This window comes from Diplotaxodon limnothrissa, linkage group LG16 (genome assembly GCF_057381915.1).
Source record: "Diplotaxodon limnothrissa isolate DT_005_m linkage group LG16, D_limnothrissa_male_GT1.1, whole genome shotgun sequence".
NCBI classification, from domain to species: domain Eukaryota; kingdom Metazoa; phylum Chordata; class Actinopteri; order Cichliformes; family Cichlidae; genus Diplotaxodon; species Diplotaxodon limnothrissa.
The window spans coordinates 36,823,529-36,849,348 of NC_140611.1; the positions used below are offsets into that span (position 1 = coordinate 36,823,529).

General features: G+C 41.1%; 1 protein-coding gene across 3 annotated transcripts in view; it reads left to right on the forward strand.

Moving 5' to 3' along the window:
- Positions 1–25,820, forward strand: part of hdac4 (histone deacetylase 4) — a 133,466-nt gene that overhangs the window by 47,356 nt on the left and 60,290 nt on the right. For 2 of the 3 annotated variants that reach the window (XM_085374032.1, XM_085374033.1), the window contains exon 3: positions 12,827–12,889. The exons of the other annotated variant lie outside the window; for it this stretch is intronic. In XM_085374032.1, coding sequence (XP_085230158.1) covers positions 12,827–12,889 — 63 coding nt within the window. The remainder of the gene's footprint in view (positions 1–12,826; positions 12,890–25,820) is intronic. 3 annotated transcript variants of the gene reach the window in all.

Here is a 25,820-nt window from a genome sequence, read left to right on the forward strand (position 1 = left end):
ACAGAGTTGAGGCGGGGCAAAAAGTGGAACACGATGTGTCTCTAAAATCGATTTCCTTTTCAGGGTCCTTGATAGAGTTATACTATAGTGCTTTAGTTTAAAGAGGAAGGAGATGGGCTGAGTGGCGAGAGTTGATTTAGGAGAAAGGAGTTTGATGGCGAGGTGCGAGTAGGTTTCACACACTCACAGGGAGGATTTGTGCTGAAAATGGAGACTGTAGGAAGCTCGGGGATTTATGGAGGATCGCATATCGACTGGAGGATGACTTTGAAGCTTCTTCTTTCTCCCCCAGGAAGCATTTTATTAGTAGGGGAGAGCTACTGATCAGACACATTTTGGTGGACGATATATGTTGGAGCCAAAATGAATGTTAGGGACTTTCCTTTCCTTACAGGCTCCATATTTGGTTTCAGTTTCGGTGTTTTATCTTAGAACAATTTGTGAAAATGGACAGATTATTTGTTTTTAATAGCCAACATCAGCCCAATAATACAGCAGGCTTGTATATTTCTTTGCATCCAGTGTGATCATGTGACATCTGTGAGCTGTAGTCTCAGGGCTGCTTAATGTTTTGGGCATGACACACACACACACACACACACACACACACACACACACAATTCCTGAAGGATGTGTAGTGTGTCACCCTAACCCCTGACCCTGCCTTATAACTCTACGCTGTTGCCAACAGCACCTGAGGCTATGGGACAGTGGGATCACTCGCTCCGTCCCTGTGTGCCTTACTGCTCTTCCTTTCACCATCTCACTCTCCTTTCCCTTCTAAAGCCTTTCTTAAATTGTGGTTTTATTGCTTTTATGATGAAAGTGTTAAAAGGATTTGTTGGTGGATATGAAAGTTGATAATATTGTTAATTTTGGTTTAACTTGCCCTCAAATGGAACTACAACGTAAATGAATTTAAATGATTTTAATCAAATTACATTTAGCAGATAACCCCCCCCCCCCACTGTTAGCATCTCTTTGGTTCATTCTGGATTGGGTTTCAAATGTTTTGTACAAAGTTTGTGGTTGTTTGATTTATTAAGGCGTAATGACTTAATTAAATTTCACCGTGATTAACAATAAATGATCACATCACCAAGGTTGCTCATCCGACCGAGCCTTCTAGACTCCTTTTTTGCTCATTATATTGTTTTTAGCAGTCATTTTATAATTGAGTTTGACTTGCGCTCATCAACAGTTGAGAGGCATCTGGAGGTCTGATTAATATAGTAATTTACAATATGTGAGAAGCATCAAAGTTCGGATCATTAAACCCAGATGTGAGAATGTGTGTTTTACGCCATAGCTATGAAATAAGCACAAATACCCTCTGAAAGCCTGAGCTGTAACCTGACGTGCACGGCCCTGTAAGTGGAACTTCACATCACAACCTGCTGATTGGCCTGTTGAGTACAATTCATTCCTCATGTGCATTTCCGGATACATTTGTGCCACAGTTCTTTATCACTGAGAGAACAACAATCATAGCCTCAGTATGATGAATAATAGTCAAAGCATCAATGTAAGGACTCAGAAATGTCAGCAAATTCCTGGAGGAAACTGTTGGAATGGACTTGAGGGAATGTGCAAACATAAAAACTGACCGCAACAAAGAGCAGGCAGTCGGGAAGGAAAGAAGTCCTAGCGTTGATTTGTTTGTCTCGACTGACACTGTACATAAAACACTGCGACATGACCACGCAGTAATTAACACATAATTCACCAGCACAAACATTAATGTTGGCAACAGCTTCTTGTGCTGGTTACGTCGTAGGCTCTACAAAGATTCCCCACAGAGGTCTAAATGAGGCCTAAGGTCTTAGTTTCTAACTGTGACCTGAGATTGTAGTGCTGAGACAAATAAAAATCATTCAAAGTCTAATGTGAATGCAGTATCTGTGATACCACAGTAAAAACTGCAGCAGGGTAGAATTTTGGCTGTCCAGATGTCCTGGATGTTTCCAGGTTCAGTAGCTTGTGGGTTATTATAGGCCTAAAAATGTAAATGATAATACAGGATAGGGCGGAAAAAATCCCCTCCAGCTTTTTAACCAGCGTTAAACATCGGGTTTCTTTTAAGTTTACCTATTAACATAATGTAAAGAGAATCAGGGGCATGCTATTGACTTTCACTATATCTACATATGTAAACGCACAGCCTATAGAGAGACTAATAACAGGTCTCAGCAGCATACACACAAAATCAACAGGAGTCAACATGACTTTACATGCTGAGAATCACACCCATATTCCCGGCATCAACACACACAGTGAATACAGTTCTTGTAAAAACAAACTCTGATACACAAAAGGTGCAATTAACTCCAGCGGTTTACAGCCTGCTGGTGTAGCTAGCTTGTCATGACGGGTCTCTGTTCGTCTCACTCTTTTGTCTTCATCATGGTGGCTTCAGTCCTGCATTTTAAACTGGTGGTGCCTGCATTCAGCGTAGGAGAACTTATCAACCCTCTATTGTCCTTATCGTAAGAAAAAGTCATTTGTCTCTTTCACAATAGAATGGTATGACAAATGAGTTGAGGTTAGAGGGTAAACATGGTACTGTGTAGAGTTGTGATGAAACCTTGGGATTTCTCTCAGTGTTACATCCTTTGGATTTCCTGCTCTTAGTCCTTTGTGGCTCTCAAGGCTAATAAAGCACAAACGTGTTTTGAAGTCAAGTTTAATCGCCACAAAGCTGGTTATAACATTTTAGACAAATATCAGCGAGGTACGGCAGATACCGCGGTTAAAATAGTTTGCCTTCTTTCTTGTTGGTGCAGCTTGGAGCACACATGGTAATGACGCAACATCTCTAAAGTTAGAAATATCCTGTCTCAGAGTGACGCTGAAAAGCTAATTCATACATTTATTACTTCTTGGCTGGACTCCTGTAATTCAATATTATCAGAGTGTGCTTAAAAACTCCCTGCAAAACTTTCAGCTGATCCAAAATGCTGCAGCAAGAGTCCTGACAGGGACTAGAAAGAGAGAGCAGATTTCTCCTGTTTTGGCTTCCCTTCATTGGCTTCCTGTTAAATCCAGAGTTGAATTCAAAATCCTGCTCCTCACATACAAGGTCTTAAATAATCAGGCCCCATCTTATCTTAATGACCTTGTAGTACCATATCACCCTATTAGAGCACTTCGCTCTCGCTCTGCAGGCCTACTTGTTGTTCCTAGAGTATTTAAAAGTAGAATGGGAGGCAGAGCCTTCAGTTTTCAGTGGAACCAGCTTCCAGTTTGGATTCAGGAGACAGACACTATCTCTACTTTCAAGATTAGGCTTCAAACTTTCCTTTTTGCTAAAGCATATAGTTAGGGCTGGACCAGGTGACCCTGAATCCTCCCTTAGTTATGCTGCAATAGACATAGGCTGCTGGGAGATTCCCATGATGCACTGAGGTTTTCTTTTCCAGTCACCTTTCTCACTCATGTGTTAATAGACCTCTCTGCGTTGAACCGTACTTAAATCTCTGGTTTTCTTCAACAGCGTCTTTTGTCTCATCTTCCCCTCCTTACTCCAACTGGTCGAGGCAGATGGCCGCCCCTTGTCTGTGGGTCTATGTTACAATATAAAGCACCTCGAGGTGACCGTTGTTGTGATTTGGCGCAGTATAAATAAAATAGAATTGAAGTGAATGACATAGCCTCCCTGATGATAGCACACTATAACAGCAGTGTATATATATATTCATTTTCAATGTTTACATTTTTTTTTAGTTAAAGTGGATATTTTATACGCTTCCTTATTTCTTTATTTTCTGTCAGACAGAGGAGGATAAAATTATTTCAAAAATTATCTTCAAGTTTACACACAGTGTAAATATTTCAGCAGAGGTTTGAGCTGTCACTGTTAAAGCATCATGCCCAAAACAGAAAAAAGAAATGTTGATGTTCACAAAGCAGGAGGTGAATATACAAAATTATCACAGAGTTTCCAAAGTGGATAGAACTGGAGTGAGGAGTATAATCGGGACATTCAAAGAGGGCCATTCAGCACAGAAGGAGGAAGTGAAGGTTTCAAAGATCGACTCTGCTAGAAATGTTTAAAGACCCCACAAGGACTCCTAAGACACTCAGGAAAGACTTAGCCAAGTTGTAGATTGTAGAAATTTTAGCCTCAAAGAAGACAATCACATCAGAATCAAAATCCTGCACGGGGACGGACTGTGATGCCACAGACCAAGACAAGCTTATAGTCTGGCTTGATGTCTTCTGCAGGAGAGACACATCAAGTTGAAAACTACAACAATTTGTTGCTGTGTGTAAAATTATCATTCATATTAAATATGAATAAGCACTCTGGGAAAAATCTGTCAGAAACAATCTTGGGGTCTGTATAATGTCAGCGAGAGAGGAAAGCCTTAATAAGGTAAACTCGGGAGCAGCTCGGACTGCAAAGCTCACAGAAGCCCCACCTAGTTTAGATTTTCTGCTCGTGAGGAGCAGCAAACCAGCAAAACAACACTTAAAGTTTCAGATAGTGAATGGACTGAGCACAGTATAATGCAGAGTATAAGATGAATTCAGACTATTTGAAGTGTAACTGCTTTAATGAAAGAAAAACATGTATTAACACTTGTGTCTGTGGGACTGTATTAACTTCTTTTTACTTAAAATTCAGCAGAAATGATCTGTTTTGTTGGAGTCCACACTCTTTCCTCCACACCTGTATATTTTACAATCTTGTGGACTCTGCCGAGTGCTGTGCACATGTTGTAATGCTCTTACAAACACAAAGGTCCTTCTCTCTTCCCAGTGACCCCTTCAATCCTGGACAGATGTCACTCTCTCTCTTTTTTTAAATTCCTTTAAATGCCTTTCTCGAACATGCGCACAATCTGCTGTCTCTCAGTGGACTTACTTCATGTTGCCTGCATGCTGCCAGCCCACATGGACTCTGTTTGTGGATAGTTGGTGTGTGTGTGAGTGAGACACAGTAAGAGTGGTAGATTGGATCAGACCGTTTGACCTAAAATCTGAATTGTTACTTTTTTAGCTACAAATATCCTGTCGAGGATATCTGGATGCTCACGCGTGCTCCTGGTTAAATGTGTACACAGCCCTTGTTTCACTGAGCACTGAGTCTTTGTGATGAGTTGCACCTAAAATGTAATGAGAAACATGGGCCCGAGTGTCACCGATGCTCTTTGTCATTGTTGATGGCACAAAAACGTGTAGTAATTAACCTCTTTTCCAGGAGCATCTTTACAGAAAAGCAGGCCTCGCACACATACGCAGATCACTTCTTTCTGTGTTTTCAGCTGTGACGCTGCTGCATTTTACCACAAATCTGTTTTCCTGTTAATGAATTTGAGAAGGTGGCTTTGTTTCTGTGGAGGTTTTAAGACAGTTGCAATGAAAATAGGAGTATATAGTACATCATATTGAAACTATATAAGTTTTTTAAAAAATATATTAGGACAAGCATTTGGCTATTCCTCTCTGCAAAAACTGCTTCTTAATTAAAGCAGCGTACTTGGACAAAACAATGATGAAAATAAGCTTTTTTAACTATTTATTGTATATAAATATCAGAAGCTCTGTTATTCTTCTGTTTAACAAGTAAATATACTTTGGCCTTAGAAACTAGTATTTAAGTCTTAACGTGATTGTAGTACATACACATAAATGCATATTGTGTGTACTATAAATACCTAAATTATGTTGTTTAATAGCAGCCAAGCCACACAAATGTATGTGTACACAAACAGTACACACATGTGAGTGCAGTCAGACAAATGTAAAAAGGCTCAGCAGTAAAAATAAAGTCAAAGTCTGTGGTTTGTCTCGTAGGTTTAAAATGCCCAGAGGAAGGGCTGAGTAGTTGGTAAACATGGCCACAACACCAACAAGTGGTTTGCAGCATTGCAGTGGTGAGAAGTTTTTCATGGGTTTAGCCTGCACATAGATGGATTCAACAGGCAATACAAGGATTTGCTGTTCTGTGCATTGCTAATTATTAAAGCATGAATGAATAATGTAGAGGTCAGTCTCTAGAAAGTTCCAGTAGGTTTGATTAGAATCTGTCATAGGGGCACCATCTCAGAGTTAGCTGAAACTCTATCAGGCATGCTCTGTAATTGATCTGTTATTATATACAAAAGTCTGCATCAGTGTGAGTGATTAATCTGTGCGACTTTAATTTATAGACTGTGATTGTTGGAACTGTTGAACTTTTATTAGAATATGATATATTTGTACACAATTTTTCTCTTTATCTTAGTTGATATAGTCTTCAGTGGTAATAATATCTTACTGAGGCTAAACCTCGGCAGACATGGGGTCAGGGAGAGACGCCCATCTACTGCGACCGGTTGGTGGTGATGGGACGGAGACGGGACAAAAGACACGCGGTGGAAGAGAGCCAGATATTAATAATAACTGATGACTGAATAAAGAGAGGTGTGAACACGTAGTGAGTGAAGACGAAACACCCAGTGCATCATGGGAGTCCCCCGGCAGCCTACGTCTATTGCAGCATAACTAAGGGAGGATTCAGGGTCACCTGGTCCAGCCCTAACTATATGCTTTAGCAAAAAGGAAAGTTTGAAGCCTAATCTTGAAAGTAGAGATAGTGTCTGTCTCCTGTATCCAAACTGGAAGCTGCTTCCACAGAAGAGGGGCCTGAAAACTGAAGGCTCTGCCTCCCATTCTACTTTTAAATACTCTAGGAACAACAAGTAGGCCTGCAGAGCGAGAGCAAAGTGCTCTAATGGGGAGATATGGTACTATATTAAGATAATATGGGGCCTGATTATTCAAGACCCTTTATGTGAGGAGCAGGATGTTTTTCCACACAGAAGTGGCTGATTCTACAGCTGGTGACTTCTTGTTAAGCTCAGGAGTCATGTTGGTTTGACCTGTCCTGTGACTCTTTAATTATACAGGTCATTTTAGACAGTATGAGCAAACAACGGATAAAACCCTTTAGCTGGAGACTGCTTCACATACACTATAAGCTAATCTCCTAAATAAAGCTGATGTCAAGGAAAGGGGGAAGAAAAGAAGCTTCCTTACCAAATACAGAAACTGCAAGTTTCCATGGAAAGTCATTTTTTCAGTCACATGATTGAGATCTCATTTTGGATTGAGTCTCCTCATATGTTGGCTTCCCAGCAGATTATCTTGCGGTTTAGAGTGGCGATGACAGGTTGGCGTTGCTGGCACCCTCTCGGACTGGCTCGGAGTTTGGTTGTAGCAGAAGGGCAGTTTTGGTGGAGCCTCGGCAGACAGAATGGCATAGTTGGCAGAGTAGAGGGTGGCAGGGCTCAGAATACACCAGACTGAGTTGTAGTGGACTAGACAGGTTGGCGTGTATGGTAATGGTGCAGAGAAGCGGCCCTGAACAAGGCAGGTTTGACACCTTCGGTCTAGCGGGAGGAGAGGTGTGTGCGAGATGGGTGTGTAAATGTCATCACATTGTCTTATGTGTTCTTATGAATGTTCATGTATTCTTTGTGCTTCTCTTATTACGCTGTGGAAGGGCTCTCCCCTTAGCTTAGTACACCGGGTGTGTATCCACTGAACCAGGCACTCCTGCTTCCTGTTGGCCTCGGAGCCAACTTGTCGTTCTGCCAGCCATCGGTAACTTGGCACTCCTCCTCTTCCTTTTCCATGTGGCGATCACGTATGTCTGTCCACAAGGAAGGCTGTTAGGCTTTTACAAAAGGAATATGACATAAGGAAAGAGAGCGAATCATTTTCCTGCCTGAGCTTACGGGCACACATGTATTTTTTAAATTTTATGTCAGATTTATTTTTACATACCGTATGTACTCTGTATTCCTACTTGTCTCTGAGGAGTATGGTCAGTCTTTGCTAGGAGGTATGCATATGGCAAAGGTCACAGGTCTGCACATTAAAATAATCCATTACATACACATAACACATATAACTTATGCACAGCATTAACACCCCGCAGGACATTACTTACTTTAATAACGCTTTGTGCATTATGCTGCACAACAAGCACATCCTCTAAATACTGGTGACACAAAATGTGTCATAACAAAATAAATAATTAAGCCGTTTCGAGTGCTCCTCTTCCCATTTGTTCAGCAGCTGAGCCAGAGCTCGGACCACCGAATGAGCTGTGAGTGGTGGCGAACCTCTTTGCCTCGTCTCTCTTGAACTTTAGCTCTTTTCACCACCGTAAATGCAGATAATAGTTGTACTGTAGAGAGGACAACTGTTCAATAAAACTCTGACACAACTGATGTGTTATTTGGACAGTATGGATAAGTGCCCTCCTTAAAATGAATTAAAGGGCTTGGCAGGCAATTTTGCAGGTAGCACTTGGTATCTTCTCCAATGGACTCGATATAGGTACTCGATTGATTAATGCTGGCCTTTGGAGAAAGTAAATCAGGAGCAAAGTAGGACATATTGGACCTGGTTAGCTAGAACACTGGCTTTCCAATTTTTGTGTCTAAGGGACATCAGAGGTCAAGACAGAATTTGAAAGCATATCTATAATACACGGTCAGATGAAGGTGCTCTTTGAATGTGCGTATGCAGCATCTATCTAACACGACACCTAAAACATAGTTCTGTGTGCTTTGCTCGGCACATAAAATTAATCTCTTTTATCTTCTTGCTACCAATCAGTGCTTTAATGTAATGTAATGTTATGCAGGGCTAATAATCATGTATTCTTGATACAAAAGGAAAAACTGGACTTGCTAATGGCCTTTTAAACAATGAAAGCTATAAACCGATATAATGGTGATTCAGTCAGATTGCCGAGTTAAGATCTGAGGTTTATTGTCAGTCTGTTTGTTGATTATTTTGATTTACTGATAATTTCCTGATAACAGGAAATGCCCTCAAGTAGCCTGTTTTGTCATATCAACAATCCAACCTCAATTCATCGGTTGAGTTTATCCCCACATGTGTAATCCTGTGACTTGTCGATATGTTTTTATTTTATTTTTTTTAATCATAATTGTAAGAAAATTAAACTTTGGCAACATCATTGCCGTCACACATTTTCCCAGAAACACCAGGTGTTTATCCTGTGCTTCGTGGATGTGCCTGTTCTAAGAAAATGAACAATATAATTTAACACGCAAAACCTAAATAAGAATGTAAAGAATGGGAGACGACTCAAATGAAGATTTAATTACTGCTGTTTTTTTTTTTTTGTTTTTTGTTCCAACCCATAATCTCATTAACAATACTAACCTTCCTCAAGTGTTCCTATGTCATGTTTACTTTGGGCTTTTATCAGTTTCTGCACAACACTATGTCATTTGTTGTGCTGGAAAATACATTAACAACAAGCACTGTGACTGCTTGTTGAGCCGAGATATTCAGGCTATTTAAGGGTAGTGCCATGAGTATTGCAAACACCAGGTTTAAAACAACACGTTCTCTCTTTCTGCCTATTTGTTTGTTCTGGTTCCCATGGAGACCTTCTCTCATCACTGCGTGTTATGGCAGAAAGCTCTTGACCCGTCTTCCCGCTCAGGCGTTAAGAGGTCATACCGGTCATAGTCGACAACCCAATGAAGCTGGTTGGTTTCCGCGAAATACATTTCCTCTGCACATGCAGATAATTACACACATTTCTGAGCCTTATATTTGTCTTCCTTTTTAAGTCACTTCCTCCAGTCACACATAAAAATCGACTTCTGTAAAACTGCTCTGACCAAGACACAATAAAAACTGAAGGTAAACAGCATTTGTGTTGCTGATCGTTGTGGCAGATAAAGAGTCATAAAATCTTGCAGCATAGATTTCCCCCCATTACGACACACTATACCAGGTAAAAGTAGACCTTAACTGTCATGCACAGCTCCCACTTTGTCTGCCGATCTTAAAGCACCACCCCATGACTTCTTTTTCAGGCTAAAATCAGGCTGTTATACACATCTCTGCATATATTAAAGAGAAAGTCATACACAGAGTTTCCATGAGGCCAAAGGCAAAGAGGTTAAAATGAGGTGGTGGAATTTAGCGTAACAGAGGGAAGATGTATAACAGCCCCTCACACGTTCAAATCTTCCTTTGTGTGTGTTTAAGTGTGGCCTGTCTCTTGCCCATCAAGCTCTGGTGTCATCTTTCTGCCATCTGCCACTGCCATCCTACTGACATGCGCGCACAAGCGCACACACACACACACACGTGTGCACACACAGCTTTCCTATAATACTCTGTCTATTCAAAGCTTCTCTTCTCTTTAGTTTTGTGTCTTTTCTTTTTCAATATGTTCTGTTAAACACACAAAGGAAGCCGGCGTTGCCCAGGAATTCAAGAAATGCATTTACTGTGTTTGTATGTGCGATATGAATATTTAATTCAGCCCTTCCCTTCATCATGTATTAGTCATAGGACAGTCTGCTTAGGCTCAAAATAGTGCCTAGCAACCCAGAAAAACAAAATCCATAGTAGTTGTGGGTATGTCATGTACTGCTGCTCGATCATGTGGCCACAGCACTTGGTCTCCTTTCACATTTTCCTTTTCTTCCACACTTTCTCTTTTCTTTCCGCATGTCTGTCTCCAATGATTCAAGAAAACGATGAACATTTTTTTGATGTTGTGATTTCCATTCACACTTACTATTTGCTTTTCAAATTTGCTAAGCATTGTCGATTTTATATCGTGTGTCAGTTTTCGTCGTTTTTTGCTCGTCTGGCACACATTTTTAACTCTGACAGCCTGCTGTGTTTGTGCTCGCACCTACTGAGTATAGACAAAGTTAGACATTTACTACATTCTAAGAGTTTGCTTCCCAAAAGTGGTGATAATTGCAGGATTACTGACCCCACCATGCATACCAGCTGCCAGTCTTAAAGATAAACTAATGTAGGCTGAACGAAGCTGAGTAGAAATATGGCAGCAAGCTTGTATTCAGCACAAGAGCTTGAATTCAAGACCACGGAGCGCCAGAGTGACAGTTTGTAAAAGCAAGCATAAACTGTTTGCCGTTTGACGGTGTAGCCCAAAAGCTGAAATTTCTTCATTGAGGTAACCTTGGAAACGCTCTAAAATGTATATTAGCTGCCTTCTTAAAATTCAGTCCAGCAGGCTAGTTATAACTCTGTGTGTCCTGTACAGTCAGTAAGTGTTGGTGATCACATCCCTGTACTGAACTCATATAACTTAGTCATGAAATAAAACATAACACTGTTGTCACTTGATGCCAGTGTGACTGATATTGTGAATCACTTGCTAAACAAGGCTGCAGTACACAGAAGAAGAGCTTGAATATCTGTTGATAAATGTTGGAGGGCTGTTATGAATAATGGAAGATTAAATGTGATGTTTGCTTGATATAAGTTTATGTTTAACTTGCCTCTAACAACAGTGAACAAAAGGGTTTACAATTCACTACATACACTGACGTGAAAGCTGAGAGTCGGCACTGCTTCACTTTCACTATTTCATTTATAAGCCCAGCATACTAGAGCCCCACTCCCACACACTGTGAGAAAAATCCCCATACTTCTTGACCACACTGCTCTTGCTGCAACTACAGTACATGGTATAATCTTCTTTTTTCAAGGTCTTAGCACCTGATAGTAGGTCAAAGTCTTAGGCCGTATGAGAAAATTTAAAAATGGATAATAAATACAGTTTAGAAATATATGTTAGCAGCAGTAAGAATGGGAATACAGGAAAAAAACCTGTGTTTTTTTAAAAAAGGGATATGTGTAAAATGTAAATAAACTATATGTAATGTGTGTGCGAAATTATCCAGGCTAAAGAGTGAAAAAAGATATTAAAGCTAAATGATATTAGAACTACATTAGTGTATATGGCATGAGTAACTCACACATCTGTGAAGGCACCTTTAATGCTTAATGATTTATATAAAGGTTGTGGAGAAATATACTGACACCCACGAATCTCTTTTCTGGGGAGGATTTTATTGTCTCATTCTACACCTGATACAGTACAAAAAGAAAGTTTCTGGGTGCAAAACGTACTCATTGAAAACTTCCTCAGTATGTCCTGAAACTATCAAGTAGAAGTAAATTAGAAACAAAGTAAGCTGTAAATTGTTGAGCAGCTGAAATTCAGACAAGAGTGGAGGTGCGGGGAAAGCTCTTTAAAAACCAGGAAATCTTCCTTTCAAATCTCAAATGTATTCATCGTCTCTCATGTGTTTTGAAAGCTGTTGCACAGATCCAGTCCTCAGTTTCAGCAGCTGTTGTCTTCCAATTAGTTTCCAATTAAATGTAGAGTTTTGGAAATTACTGAATTCTCTTTTATTACATTTTTTAAAGGCTAGTCCATGACTGAATCAGTTGCTAATTGTTTTATTATCACATGCAGCTAATAATTACACATGCACTCCATCATACGACAGGGGCCTGGCATGGAGGACGTGTAATGGACAAGGCTTAAGTCTAGTTCTGGACTTCCAGCTTTCTGTACTACATCATGCAGTTTGGATTCCTAAAAGAAGCCGGAAACATTGTTAAAATCTCCTGACATATTGATAAGTGCAGTCATAAGTACAGCAGGCCTTCTTTTGAGCAGATATCTGTAGCAATGAAGCCAGATTAAGAAAGCCTGAAGACTGATCCATTTAAGAAGAGACTTTGACATTGTGCTTGTGAATGCTTTTAAGTCATCTTCAGTACTTTTCTTCTCAGATTTCACTAATGCTAATTTCATAAGCATCCCAATATAAATATTAATACTCTCACTAATGAGGGCTTGCAAAGATGACTGAAATTAATCCTACTTAACTTAATCCAATCCTGCACAGTCCATGCCAAATTGAGAATTAATTTTGAATTCTATTTTAAAGTTAATTTTGTTGCCACATTAAAGACCATATTTAGCCCAACTTTTCCTTCTCTCCGACAGGTGGATTAACCAGCACGGAGAAGCCTCTGGAACTTATTAAACCAACGGCACACAACCATTTTGGTAGGGCTTATTTGTCTGTGTAACTGCATGTGTGTGAACTGTGTTTGGATCGGTGTTGATGGCTTGGATCAGTCTTGTCATTGTTTGGATTCACCGTACAAATTTTTATTACAGGTTTTTACAGGTTGGTCAGAAATGATACCCGGGTAGTCGATGACATTTAAACCAAGCTCTCAAATGGTAATAAGGGGCCAAAAAGTTTGCAGGGAAAATATCCCCAAAATTCATTACACCACCATCCAAACTGTTGGTTCCAGGGGGGGCTGGGTACCAGGGGGGCTGGTTAGCCTCAGTTTCCTGTTCTTGGTTTACAGGAGAAGCACACGGTGTGGTATGTCTGTGAAGGTTCTCAGTCATGGTCATCGTAGTCTAAGGAGCTTGGAAAGAAAAGCGTCTGGACTTCTTTAAGTTGCTTGAAGATATTTCACCTCTCATTCGAGAAGCTTCTTCAGTTCTAGGGTCAAATGGTGGAGTCCTAGATTTAAGCCGTGTGGGAGTTCCCCCCCCCAAAGAGGGACAGTGGACCCCCCCCCTGATGATCCTCTACCTAATCACATGAGCCAAGGTGTGAAAACGGGTGTAGGCCACAGTCAGCCAAGCCCCACCCTATCATGGGATTTTCTGAGGTCAGAAGGCCCAGGATATGAGCGGGCGTTAAGGCGTCTGGGAAGGAATCTCAAAACTGGATTATAGATGGCAGACAGTTTGTGCCGTAAACCACCGCCTCTGTTCAAAGAGGGTCGCTCATAGTGGACATACATAGCTTCTTCCATTCCTCTTTCAAAACCATCATGATGTGGTGTTCTGCTGCTACAGCGCATCTGCTTCAAGGTTAGACGTTTTGTGTGTTCAGAGATGCTCTTCTGCGTATCTTGGTTGTAACGAGTGGTTATTTGAGTTCGTGTTGCTTTCCTATTAGCTCGAAACAGTCTGGATAATCTCCTCTTATCTCAATGGGGCTTTTTCACCCAGAGAGCTGCTGCTAACTGGATCATTTCTCTGTGTTGGATCATCGTAGAAATGGTAATGTGGTGAAAATCCCAGCAGATCAGCAGTTTCTGAAACACTCAGACCAGCTTTTCTGGCACCAACAACCATGCCACGTTCAAAGTAAATTAAATCACTTTTCTCCTCTCTGTTCTGTTGCTCTGTTTGAACTTGAGCAGGTCATGTTGACAGTGTCTGCGTGTGCACATGCGCTGAGTTTCTGGCATGTGATTACCTGATTAGATACTTGGATAATGAGTATCTAAACCTGTTCAGTAATGAGCAGTTGAACAGGTTATCCAGTACAATTAATTCAGTGGTGTACATCTTACATGTGTTTACTGAGAGCTGAGCAATTGATCCAGTCTTGTCTTTGGGTGGTGTACACCACAGGTGATTACAGAACATTAATGCTCAGAGGTGATCAGGTTTCTCTTGCTTGCTAATATGTGGCTTAAGAGTACACCCTGTCAGTGTCTGATTATGAGGGAACTTATCATTTAGGCCCAGCCATGCAATCATTTCCACTAGCTGACGTTGCGTGTTGTTTTTAGTACATGACAATTTGCTATTCAGTGACAGACTCCGTTTAGAATTCGCTCTGCGTGTGTCACTTCACGTGAAAGTGCACGTGGCACAAGCAAATTTGGTTGGAACTTCATCTTCTTGTTGACTGGAACGTAGGATGATCGCGCCACATAAGCATGTCATCAACCCACAAGCGGTATGTTTGTCCCATGTGGCAGGACGAAATGCTGATGCAGCAGTGATGTCACAGATATGGGTGCCAAGGCTCGGAGCTGTAGTCTGCTAATAGTATGTTTCATTGCCTGCAGTGGTGACCCACGTAATGGCATAAACACACAGACAGACGCATGCACATAGACAATGGTGCAGAAGTTTTAGGCATTCGTGATCTTTAGATTGGTATCCATCCCGCAGTACTTTGAGGCGGAAAGCTTACTGGTGCCAAATACAAAGCACGAGAGTGATTGTAAAGGACTAACTTCAGTGACAAGAAGAACCATGAATCCTCCGGATTGTAAGGCCTCTGCTTTGATCTCACCAGCAATGAGTCAGTCCAGGAGACACGAAAACAACTCAACCGACTGCCTACATCCATGTATTTAATAAAACCCAAAACAACAAGTGGCTCTCAGAGGCTTTCAAGTTTCATTTTAGTTTTCATTTAAGTATAAAAAAATGTTAAAACCCCTGCTTTATGAATGAAATTGAAATAGAGTGTTTTTAGAGTTTCTTAGCAAAGCTGTAAATCTAGAAAGTTTTAGTCTTCCATAAAATTTGATGTCTGCAAGAAAGCTTTGGTGTAATTATGCGTTTATTGGAGCTTGGAGCATAATATAATGCATGTACAAAATTATACCCCATTAGACCAACACACTTTATCCCCTCCTGCTCTACTCCTCGGTTAACTTTGGGCTAGATGCCTGCCTTTGTTGAGCTGGTATCTATAATATGGAGAGAAATGAACTTAATGATATTGACATTTACAAGTCTTTAACTGACTCCCTAATGAGAGAGCGAAACAGAAAGAATATGAACGTGTGGGCGAGTGAGCAAACTGAAAGGGGAAGTAAATGTGAAACTTATTAATGTACTGCAAGTCTGAGATTTGTAGAAAGTGTTAGAGCTCCACTGTAGCCTGTGTTCTCTGCTAATAGTGGCAAGCAGGGATTAACCTTTGACCCCTTTCTCATGTGGTGGATAGGACCAATGGGGGTTAAACCTGTGTTATATACAAAATCGCATCACTGTGTAATGATACATTGACATTCACAAAAATGGAGAAGAGAAACTAACCCTGTGTCATATGAAAGAAGTGAAAGTAGTTTCTTAAAGGCACTATTTTTTTGTGTGTGGTATGACTCATGTTTGTCACCATATCAACAAAGAAGCAGTTAAAAAATAAATTGTTTGAATTTATTTCAAGGCTTTAGTCACTTCCTCCATACAAATTGCTATAAATTGAAATATCAATAAGACCTCACTGACACAAGCTTACAGACCAGTAAATGACCACCTGGTAACCTCCAGCTTCTAAGAAAAAATTTGGTTTTCCTGATTGGTTGGCAAGTGGTTGCAAAGAGAATGCTGCACCAAAAAACTGATTGCCTCGGACGCCTGCACTTCCTACAGAAGACGGAAGGCGCCCACGCACTTGCAAACCGAGTCGCAGTAAAACTGAAAAAGACATGACACATACTGGAAAGTGGGCACTTTAAAACTTTTTTTAAAAATGTGACTTACCTTTCCAAAGGTGAAACTTCAGAAGGTGGAAGATTTCCATTTCTAGTTTGGACTAGAGATGGACCGATCCGATATTACGTATCGGTATCGGTCCGATACTGACCTAAATTACTGGATCGGATATCGGAGAAAAATAAAAAATGTAATCCGATCCATTAAATATCACGAAAGCACCTCACAAAACTTGCAACACGCCGTAACTCGCCTCAGAACGTTAGCACGTCGGAGCAGTATGCATCACGTGATAGAGCGGCTGTGGCATGCGGGACCTGTCGGTGGTCTGGATAGCATGTGGAGCTTCACTAGCAACCCAGCATTTCATCTCCGACAAAGTTATCCCGAGAGAAGTAAAGCAAGTGTGTAAGTCCATCTCTGAATGTTTGTAAAGCATTCCTGCGTTAAGCTTAACAAGCGACTGCGTCTTCTTGCTGCTACTTCAATGATGAAACTGCTTAACGATCAGCTGATCGGCTTTTCTGTCGTGAGTCCGTGTCTCTGGTTTGTTTTTGGCCCACTTTGCACCAGAAAGAGGAAACCAGCGGCTGAACAACAGCAGCACGTTTAAGCTTGATCAGCTATTGTTAGAATTTATTTAATATTACTTTCTACTTGAGGATCTTTTTCTACGTAGCTGACGCTGGTAACTGTGCAGGGGCGGATCTAGCAAAGTTTAGCCAGGGGGGCCGATAGGGCATTAACAGGGAAAAGGGGGCACAAAGACATACTTTTCTTTCTTATTCTCATTTAAAATGTCGAGCTTTTAATAAATAATTATCTGACACCCAAAGTTTTAATTTGATGTAAAATGAATAGAAGTCAATTACTGTATATAGTAACTATTAAGTCTAATATATATACCCTAGTAAGCTATAGTACTTTTTCCTTTGGGAAGGTACCATCTGTGCAGTCTGCAATTTTGTTGAAGAAAGATGTTGAATCTATTTAATATTTCTTGAAAAATAATTGATTTCTGTGCATTTTTTTCACACTGCATCAAATTAAGGTTGATTACGTCGATTAAGCATCATGAGGTGGAGCGTGAGGGGTGGTTCCCTATTTTTTATTTATTTATTTTTTGTTGTTGCTGGGAGTTGGAACCCTATTAGTTAGGTTGCTTAATATTTATGGTAAGTACTCTTTAAAATACCAGAATAGGGAGGATGGTGCAGGTTTAAGTTTATTAGATTGATCAGTATTGCTGAACTATGAAATATTTTTTTTTGCATACAGGTATAACAGAATAGCTTTAGTGTAGTTGTTGTTTTAAACTTGAGTATGAACTTATACAAAATGCAGCAAGATATTTAAAAAACAGTTTTGTTGATTAAAAAACATTATATCGGATTCATATCGGTATCGGCAGATATCCAAATTTATGATATCGGTATCGGTATCGGACATAAAAAAGTGGTATCGTGCCATCTCTAGTTTGGACCACAGTCTCCTGTTTCACAACTGTTAGACAAGTTAGTACCTTCCATACAAACTACATGTGACTATAGCAAATGCTCATTTCTTTCCTCTTGTGGTGGTTGTAAGGTGGTCTCCAACTAGTCTCTACGTCTGTGTGACTGGCTCCATAAATTACAATGTACATTACACTTTAAATGCTGAGAAGCTGTACACAAAATGTCCCACAGTGTATTTAGAGTGGAAAAAATATTTCTAGGGCATTATATTACATTACTTTCTCTTGTGATGATATTTCAGTTATATTACACCAATTCCCTGTGAGAAAGAGTTTGGCGATGGTAGGAAGGAAGATCTGTTGTCTAACAGGAAGAGACCTGGCAGAACCAGCATCAGGGAGAGGCATCCATCTGCTGGGCCGGTTGGTGGGTGAGATGAAAGGGGAGGCAGCACAGAGAGGACACGGTGCCTCTTTTGACTGTTTTAATTGAAATACACAGGTACTCATAGCAGATTCCATTGATAATTTGACTTGCAGGAGTCAGTACTTCATGGCTCTTCATTGGGGTGCTTATCAAGTCAATGAGGTTAAAGTGAAGGGAAGTAGCTGTAAAAAGGATAAACTAAATAAAAAGAAAATCAGAGATCCGATTAACTGAACTGCCACAAAATTGATGTTGAATAGTGTCGATAGTACGCACACTAACAACAAAGGGCAGTGAAAAATGCAGAATTCCTGCTTTTTTGCACTTTCAGAGGTTGTTTTTTTTTTTCATTAAGACATTTGATGTATTGTAGATAATTTTCTTGCAGAGCATCGAGTATTGCAAAACTGCTGTCATGATACCATCATTGTGGGCAGCACACAGAAATAGTGTTTCATCACAGGTTGCAGCCACCCATACTGTGTATACCACAAAGGATCCGCCATAGATGGAAGATTAACCGGTTCTCTTCAAAGCTAGTACAGTTGTATTTCTACAGTTAACTCGCTGGACTGAGATGCTGAATAAATTCACTTGAAAATGTGGAGACTGTTCCAAGCCTAAGAATAACTAAATGTTTAAATGCCTGCCAAAAAAAGGACAACAGCATTTTATTGGAATAGGTACAGTACAATGGTCTATTAACACATTCATACGATGTGTTAGAATTAATTAAGTGGGTGCCAAGAGCAACAGTAACACTTCCTCTGTGTGTGTGTGTGTGTGTGTGTGTGTGTGTGTGTTTATTTGATTCTGCAAAGTCCATTTCAACACAGACCTTAATGAGATGCTAACAGCATCAGTGAGTGGTGCCGACCTTAAAGCCACAAGTCTGTGACTGTGCATTTTCTTTCTTTTTAAAGTTTCAGATCAAAATTTGAGTCAATCAGGCGACATGATGAATGCTACTGAAATTTAAAAATGAGGGAGATAATGAGGAAGACTCTGATAGAAACAGATTTGGGTGCATATTAATCAGGATGACTAAATTGCACCCAGGAGGAGGTACTGTAAGAGGAACAGAAGTCTGCACCTTCCAGAGTCACTTCCACACTTTGGATGTGAATGTAGGTTTGAGCAGCTGCTTCTATCAGTAAATGCACATGTGACATTAGACAAGGATGTGAAAATTACAGGCTAAACAAACGTGTATTAAGTGAGTTTTTTTGTGTGTGTGTTTGTGCTTAGTTTGGCTTATCTATCCATCCATCCCATCATATATGCTAAACTGGGCTTTTTTTTTCCCCCCTCGGTGAGCCAAAACAGCTTTCTCCCACTCTGCACAAATTAGCAGCAGCCCACGCTCCACTCACACATAACTGTCAGAGCACAGACGCTGCAGGGAGCGAGGAGGAGGGAGGGGAAGGTGAGAGAAGTGATGAGGAAGGAGGAGGAGAGAGGAAGACAAATTGAGAGAAGAGGATGGAAAATAGAAGAGTAAAGTGGGAGCAGAAGTGACAGATTATGTAGACCAGAAATGCTTTTGTAGCTCACAGAAGGACTTCGTTATGGCTCCTTTCATCATTGCCTGCCTGGCATGCACCGTCGTAATCGGCAAGAAATTTGACAGCAGTATTTCTTTTTTTCCTTTTCAGTTTTTTAGTCTTAAGGCTTTGTGCAGTGTCCATTTTCCGTCTGCACAGTGCTGATATTAGGGCTGAGCTGAATGAGAGGCTTTGAGCAAGCCTGCTAAGAACGAGGAGCTGTTCACACAGGAAGTGGCAGACCTGTTGGTCAGCTCCTGTTGTCTGGCTGAACTGCTTATCTTATCGTATCTTTATTTAGAGTTGTCAATAATCTATGAGCACTTAAGAACCTGAGAGCAGGTTAGTGGGAGGAGAAGAATAAATGCAATGAAAGGAGATGGTAAGAGGCAGGAGAACCGCAATTTGAGTAGAAGAGAGCCTGGATAAGTAGAAAAAGAGGAACGAGGAAAGGCACATTATGCAAATACCAGCAGCCTCATTACCATTTCAAAACTCTGGAAAGGAAATCAGAAAAAAAGTGGAGAGAAACATTTTTGGACTACACCAAATTCTTTCCCCCTCTGCATCTGCATCTCTCTGCACATGCACAGGATGCTCATTGGCATAATGCATTTCCTAGAATTAACCGCTGACAGCTAAATCGCTAACCTCAACCTTAACCCCGCAGAAATGTTCTCCCTTCAGTGATGCTGAACTCCAATAATTTAGTGCAAATTTGGAAATAACAGCAAAGCAAGGACAGAAGAGAGTGGAAACGCAGCCGAAAGAGGGAAAGGGTTGGTGGTGAAAAGCCAGAGATGGAGAGCGAGGTGTGTTCCAGAGGACACCACTTGTGTAGGTCACCATGACCAGACACTTGTCTGCCAGCCAGACCCCTGCTGCCTCCCTCCCTACTCGCTGGAACAGAGAGTTTCGTGTATCTGCGCATGAGTGTATGCTTGACCTTAATCCTGACATTGTTGTTTTGTGTGTTGGTGTTAGCTCCCACTCTGTTAATGTAAAGGAACATGCTTTACGTCACAATGGGTCAGATTTGCTTGTGGTACAACCTCATTTCTTTCTTTCATTCTGCTCGTTAACTTCTCATTTCTCTTCCGTACGACATCCTGTCATCACATCCTTTCATGTTTTTTGCTTTTGTATGCTGAAGAACTCATTAGGAAAACAAACTTCCCCTCAGGAAAACCTTTGAAGTATCGCCACACATTATCATCACATTACCCTTTTCTTTTTTTTAATCACAATGAGTGTAAGCACTAAAACATACAATTTCAAGACTGAGTCATCCATTTAAACTGAGGACGTAGGTCACAGATAAATAAACGGAACATTATAACCTTGTGAATTTTTAGTCCTAGATCCCAGCAGTGTCACTTAGAGTCCACACCTTTTCCTAATTCCTAACCGAAGGCCACCTGTTTAATACGTACATGCTCACCAGGGAACCCACAAGGCTGTCGGGTCCTGGTTCCAGCCCCCCATATGGGCCCCCAGAGCCACCTACCAACCCCCTCCCCATCCTTGTCACTCCCTGACCTGGCATGGATTCCCCTGCTTGGTGCCAGGTTGGTGTAGACAGGAGCTGGTGGGCAGCTGCTACTTTTCTGCTTAACCACCATCACTAGCAGAAATACACACACACACACACACACACACACACACACACACACACACACACACACACACACACACTAACAAAGACGATGCTCAGGAGATTTTTCCAATGGGTTCTCTGAAACTTCAGATGAGCTAAGATATAATCCTCTGCCCTTTGCTTCGTCACGACTTATTTTTCCCAAGCGGAACAGAATAATTTAACTATTTTTAATATTCCTTAGAGGCTGATATAAAGTCCTCGGAGCATACAGCCACGAGTTTAAGGCAGAATCCTAAAACAAACCTAAAGCTGTCGGAGAGCATGAGGTGAAATCAAATCTGATCCTGAGCGAAAGATAGGCGTTACAAAGGGAATACAAGGCAGTGTATTAGAGCCTGATTATATTTACAGACATAGCCTGAGGTTGTGGCCTTCATGTCAACCCCCTTAAAGAGACACACACACATACACACTCTTCACATTTGGGCATAAAAAAGTATGGCGGAGTGCTTCGAGCCAGACTTGTTTTCGTCTTCCAGCAGAACAGGCATTGCCTTAACCTACTTTGTCTGCATCAGTGCCATTATCCTGACAGCCTCGGCAGGTTCTGCATGAGACTTTGTGCGGATGTCATATAGGGAGAAAGATTTTACCATGTTACCAGGTTATAAATATTGCATTTGGCCCTGTTACGGCTGACTGTCATGGCTTTCAAAAACCTACCAGACGTCTCAAGAGTGAGGCTGTGTTAGTCAATGTTTGTGTACGAATACATAAAAAAAACACAAAAAAACCCCAACCTTCATTTTTGATGTGAGATAGTAACATTTTGGGGCACAATGGGAATTGGTGAAGAGGAGAGATGTGGGGATTTGAAGTGCCAGCGAAGGTGTGGTTGTGTAGTATTACAGGACAGCAAAATGGAAACGTTTTTTAATGATGGTTTTTCTACTTTTGCATTCTGATCACAAGGGAACCAACCCTGATCGTAACACTTTTAAAATTTGTTTTTATTTCCTCGTGTGTTTGTTCACGTCACAGAGTTGAAGGGGAAATTCCACAGGAACAGTTGAAGGTAGGCCTGGAAACTTTGTGACCAAATCACAAACATTTTAAAACAGTCCAGTGAAATCGTCACGCATCCGCTATATAAACCATGACCCGTCTGCACCGGGCACGACTTTCTGTTTCGGCAGAGCAAAGTTGTCTAAATTCTGTGTTTGGTTTTTGGTGTCTCCTGCGATTGTGACGCTTTGGGTCGCATCTTCGCTCAAAGTTCACCATGGTTCAACTCTGTGGGAAAGTTCAGCCTGGGTGAACTTCCCCTGAGGAAGGTGGAGCTTTTGAGGTTGTATTGATTTGCTTTCAGTAGAAAAAGTACAAATATGTGCATTGTGGCTTCATGCAGATGAAGGAAGTGTTATTGCTGCTGTGGGGCTCTTGAATGAATACAGCCAGGCTGTGAGTATAGACTGCATATAAAGTATATCTTTCTGAAGGTACTTGATGAGCATTTCCACCTTTGCTCTCTTGGATCATAATAAAAAATAGCTTAACCTGTGCACTTTATGCACGAGAGAGATTTCACTGCTCATTAGGTGATCTGGCCTTCAATGGTCTGAAACATTGTTTGTGTGTTGTGTGACAGCTAAGCAATAAGACGGCCTGTTGCCGTCAATAAATAGGTTGTTTTTACTGTTTTTCTGCAGCTATAAAAAGCTCAAGAGTGGGATAGACGTAGTGCATCAATAATGAGACTTTTTCAAAATGATTTTGCCTGTTTGCTCTTTGCGGGCAATGGAAAAATAAAAATGCATTGTTTGTGATTAAACCTGGAGTGGTCAGAGATATAAAAGTCCCTGAACACAAAGAAAAGCATGCTTACATAGGGAGTTGGTACCACCGCCTTGAACACAACTTGAATGCAGAATACAGATTGTGGCATAACCAACAAGCTCTGCAGACTTTCTTTGTCTTGCATTGATTCTGTTAATCTGCAGCTGTGGTTTCCCTCGCTCTTTCCCTCTGCCTGTTTAAGAAAGACTCGAACGGTAACGTATTAGCATGTGCACGCTAGAATGCGATATAATCAGCAGGCAGTATTGCGAATACTCTTTTTTTTTTTTTCCCTCCTCTTTCTAAGTTCTCATCAATTACCACATCAGAGTCTCCAGTTCCTTTAAAGTAGGGCTGGGCGATATATCGAGTTTTTTAAAAATATCGATATATTTTCATACGAGATATAAGATGTGGCAATATCGTTTATATCGATATAGCCTATGTTACGTTATAATTATACTTGTGGAGCCGCAGGTTTGCCTCTCTTTCGTCCACTTTTGTCTCTACGCAACGTTACTCGGCCTCGCCTCTCCTTCACTGAACACAACTCCGCCTCCCCCATAGCTTCACCTGCAGGCAATGACAAGATGAAAGCGGAAAATCTCCGTTAGCGAGTAACCGCGGATGGCCCCGTGCGTGGGGCTGGACGGCGTCAACGTGTTAGCGAGCTAACCGCGCTAACGACATGCAGCCAGGAGGGGCTGCACGGCCTAAAATCCTTTCATTTTCTCAAAACTCGACAGTGCGCCTTATGTATGAATTCTGGTTGTGCTTACTGACCGCGAACCGATTTTATGTGGTACACAGCGCTCAGCAATCTGTCAAAAAATGTTTTAATATGACTTTGCTAAGCTACGGAGCTGCACGGCTTGATGTCGGAGGATTACGGCTACCGGGGAGGAGCCTCGCGGAGTGATACGTACTGTGTGTGTATAAGGACCACAAATGGCACCTGTTTAGAGACGTGGTGCAGCTGTGAAATCTGTCTCTTTGTTATTACGCTCAGCGTCTATTAGTTTACATTTTGACTGCACAATTGTGAGCTTTTTGTTATGCACAAAAACAACATTGTTTTCTTTTATTTATGGACCATGATTATTTAATAAATGCTGATAATTTATTTTTGAGTAATTTCTTCATGTACATCTACGCTGTATGTAAATAAAAGTGCCCGTGTGACATCTGGGACACAGTGTGACTAAGAACTCTCTTTTTGTTCTTAACTTATGGCTTAAAAAAAAAAATCGAGATATATATCTTATATCGCCATCCAGCTAAAAAATATCGAGATATGAATTTTGGGTCATATCGCCCAGCCCTACTTTAAAGCCATTTGTAAAAGTAGTGTTTGTCTGTTTATATGCAAATGGATATGTTTCACATTTGACTCCAACTATGCATTGCCCTTTCACTTCCTGTCAAACTCACTTATTAATGCAGAGGTGTGTTTTGTAAAGGCTTTTAAAAGCCTTAGTAGAAATATATGGCTCTGGAAGAGTCTTCTGGAAGCTATTATGGATGACCACTCCAGGGCTCAGACCTTTGCTTTCTGCTCGCAAAGAATTTGTTACCATTTGTCCAGGACACCATCACAACCAAAGGTTAGCTTTCCTTGGTCCTGGAAAAGGAGTTCATTATAAATAAGCCCACAGGCTAATGACTACGGCATGGCTGTCAGTGATAGACTGTACTTTACCGCAGACTCATTTAAGAGAAGAAATAGACAATGGTTTTCTGCCTGCACCAATTTTCTAAGTAGAGTAGAAGATGGTGCCGAGAAAGACGAGAGGTGGGCGTTTTGTAGAACTGAAAAAGTGAATATCAAGAATAGACTTTCTAATCTGTGTATCTCTTTATCAGATATCTCTAATCTTCTATGCTTACAGTTTCTGTAATAGAAAATAATCAGAGTAAAAACTAAGTATAAATAGGTATTTGAAAAAAAAAAAAAAAAAACCTTTTAAAGGGCAACAAGCCCTCAATATAGCCCCACAAGATGATATTTGTTTATCCTCCATTTACATCTGTGGTCATCTTTGTGTTTGTTTGTCTGTGGTTTTATTTTTTCTTCATTGTTGACAAGGCCGTAGTAAACAACAGCTTCATTGCTCATGAAGAGTCTGAGATTTGAGCGGTTGGTGTTCTTGTGACCCATGTGATTGTAAGAGCACAGGGAGCAGTGCGGTGGGCTGACGTCTTTCATAAGTTCAGTTTAGCATCACTGAAAGCTAATGGGTCTCTGTCTGCTGTGAGCTCGGCGAAGGCATTACAATTGAGATGGAGCGAGACGGTATAAAATATGAATGAACGGAGTTCCTCGCTGCAGCTGGCAGCTCGAAGCCTCTCTTTCTGTTATCTTTGCTGCGTTTTTAAGGTGTTTTTAAGCCTTGATGTTTTCAGTTCTTCAGAACTGCCAGAATTTATATTTCTGTGGAGCTTTACCACACACACACACACACACACACACACACACATATCCAGGCTGTACAGTGGGCATCATTTGGCCCAAGCTTTTTCCAAAAACAGTGCTTTTAGCTTTAAACAGTGAAAAGCTGAGATTCATCATCTGGATACAAACCAAGTAAATGGTAAATGGTCTGTACACTATACACAATCATCCACCCATCCACACACACATTCACACACTGGTGATGCCAGCTACATTGTAGCCACAGCCGCCCTGGGGCGCACTGACAGAGGCGAGGCTGCCGGACACTGGCGCCACCGGGCCCTCTGACCACCACCAGTAGGCAACGGGTGAAGTGTCTTGCCCAAGGACACAACGACCGAGACTGTCCGAGCCGGGGCTCGAACCGGCAACCTTCCGATTACAAGACGAACGCCCAACTCTTGAGCCA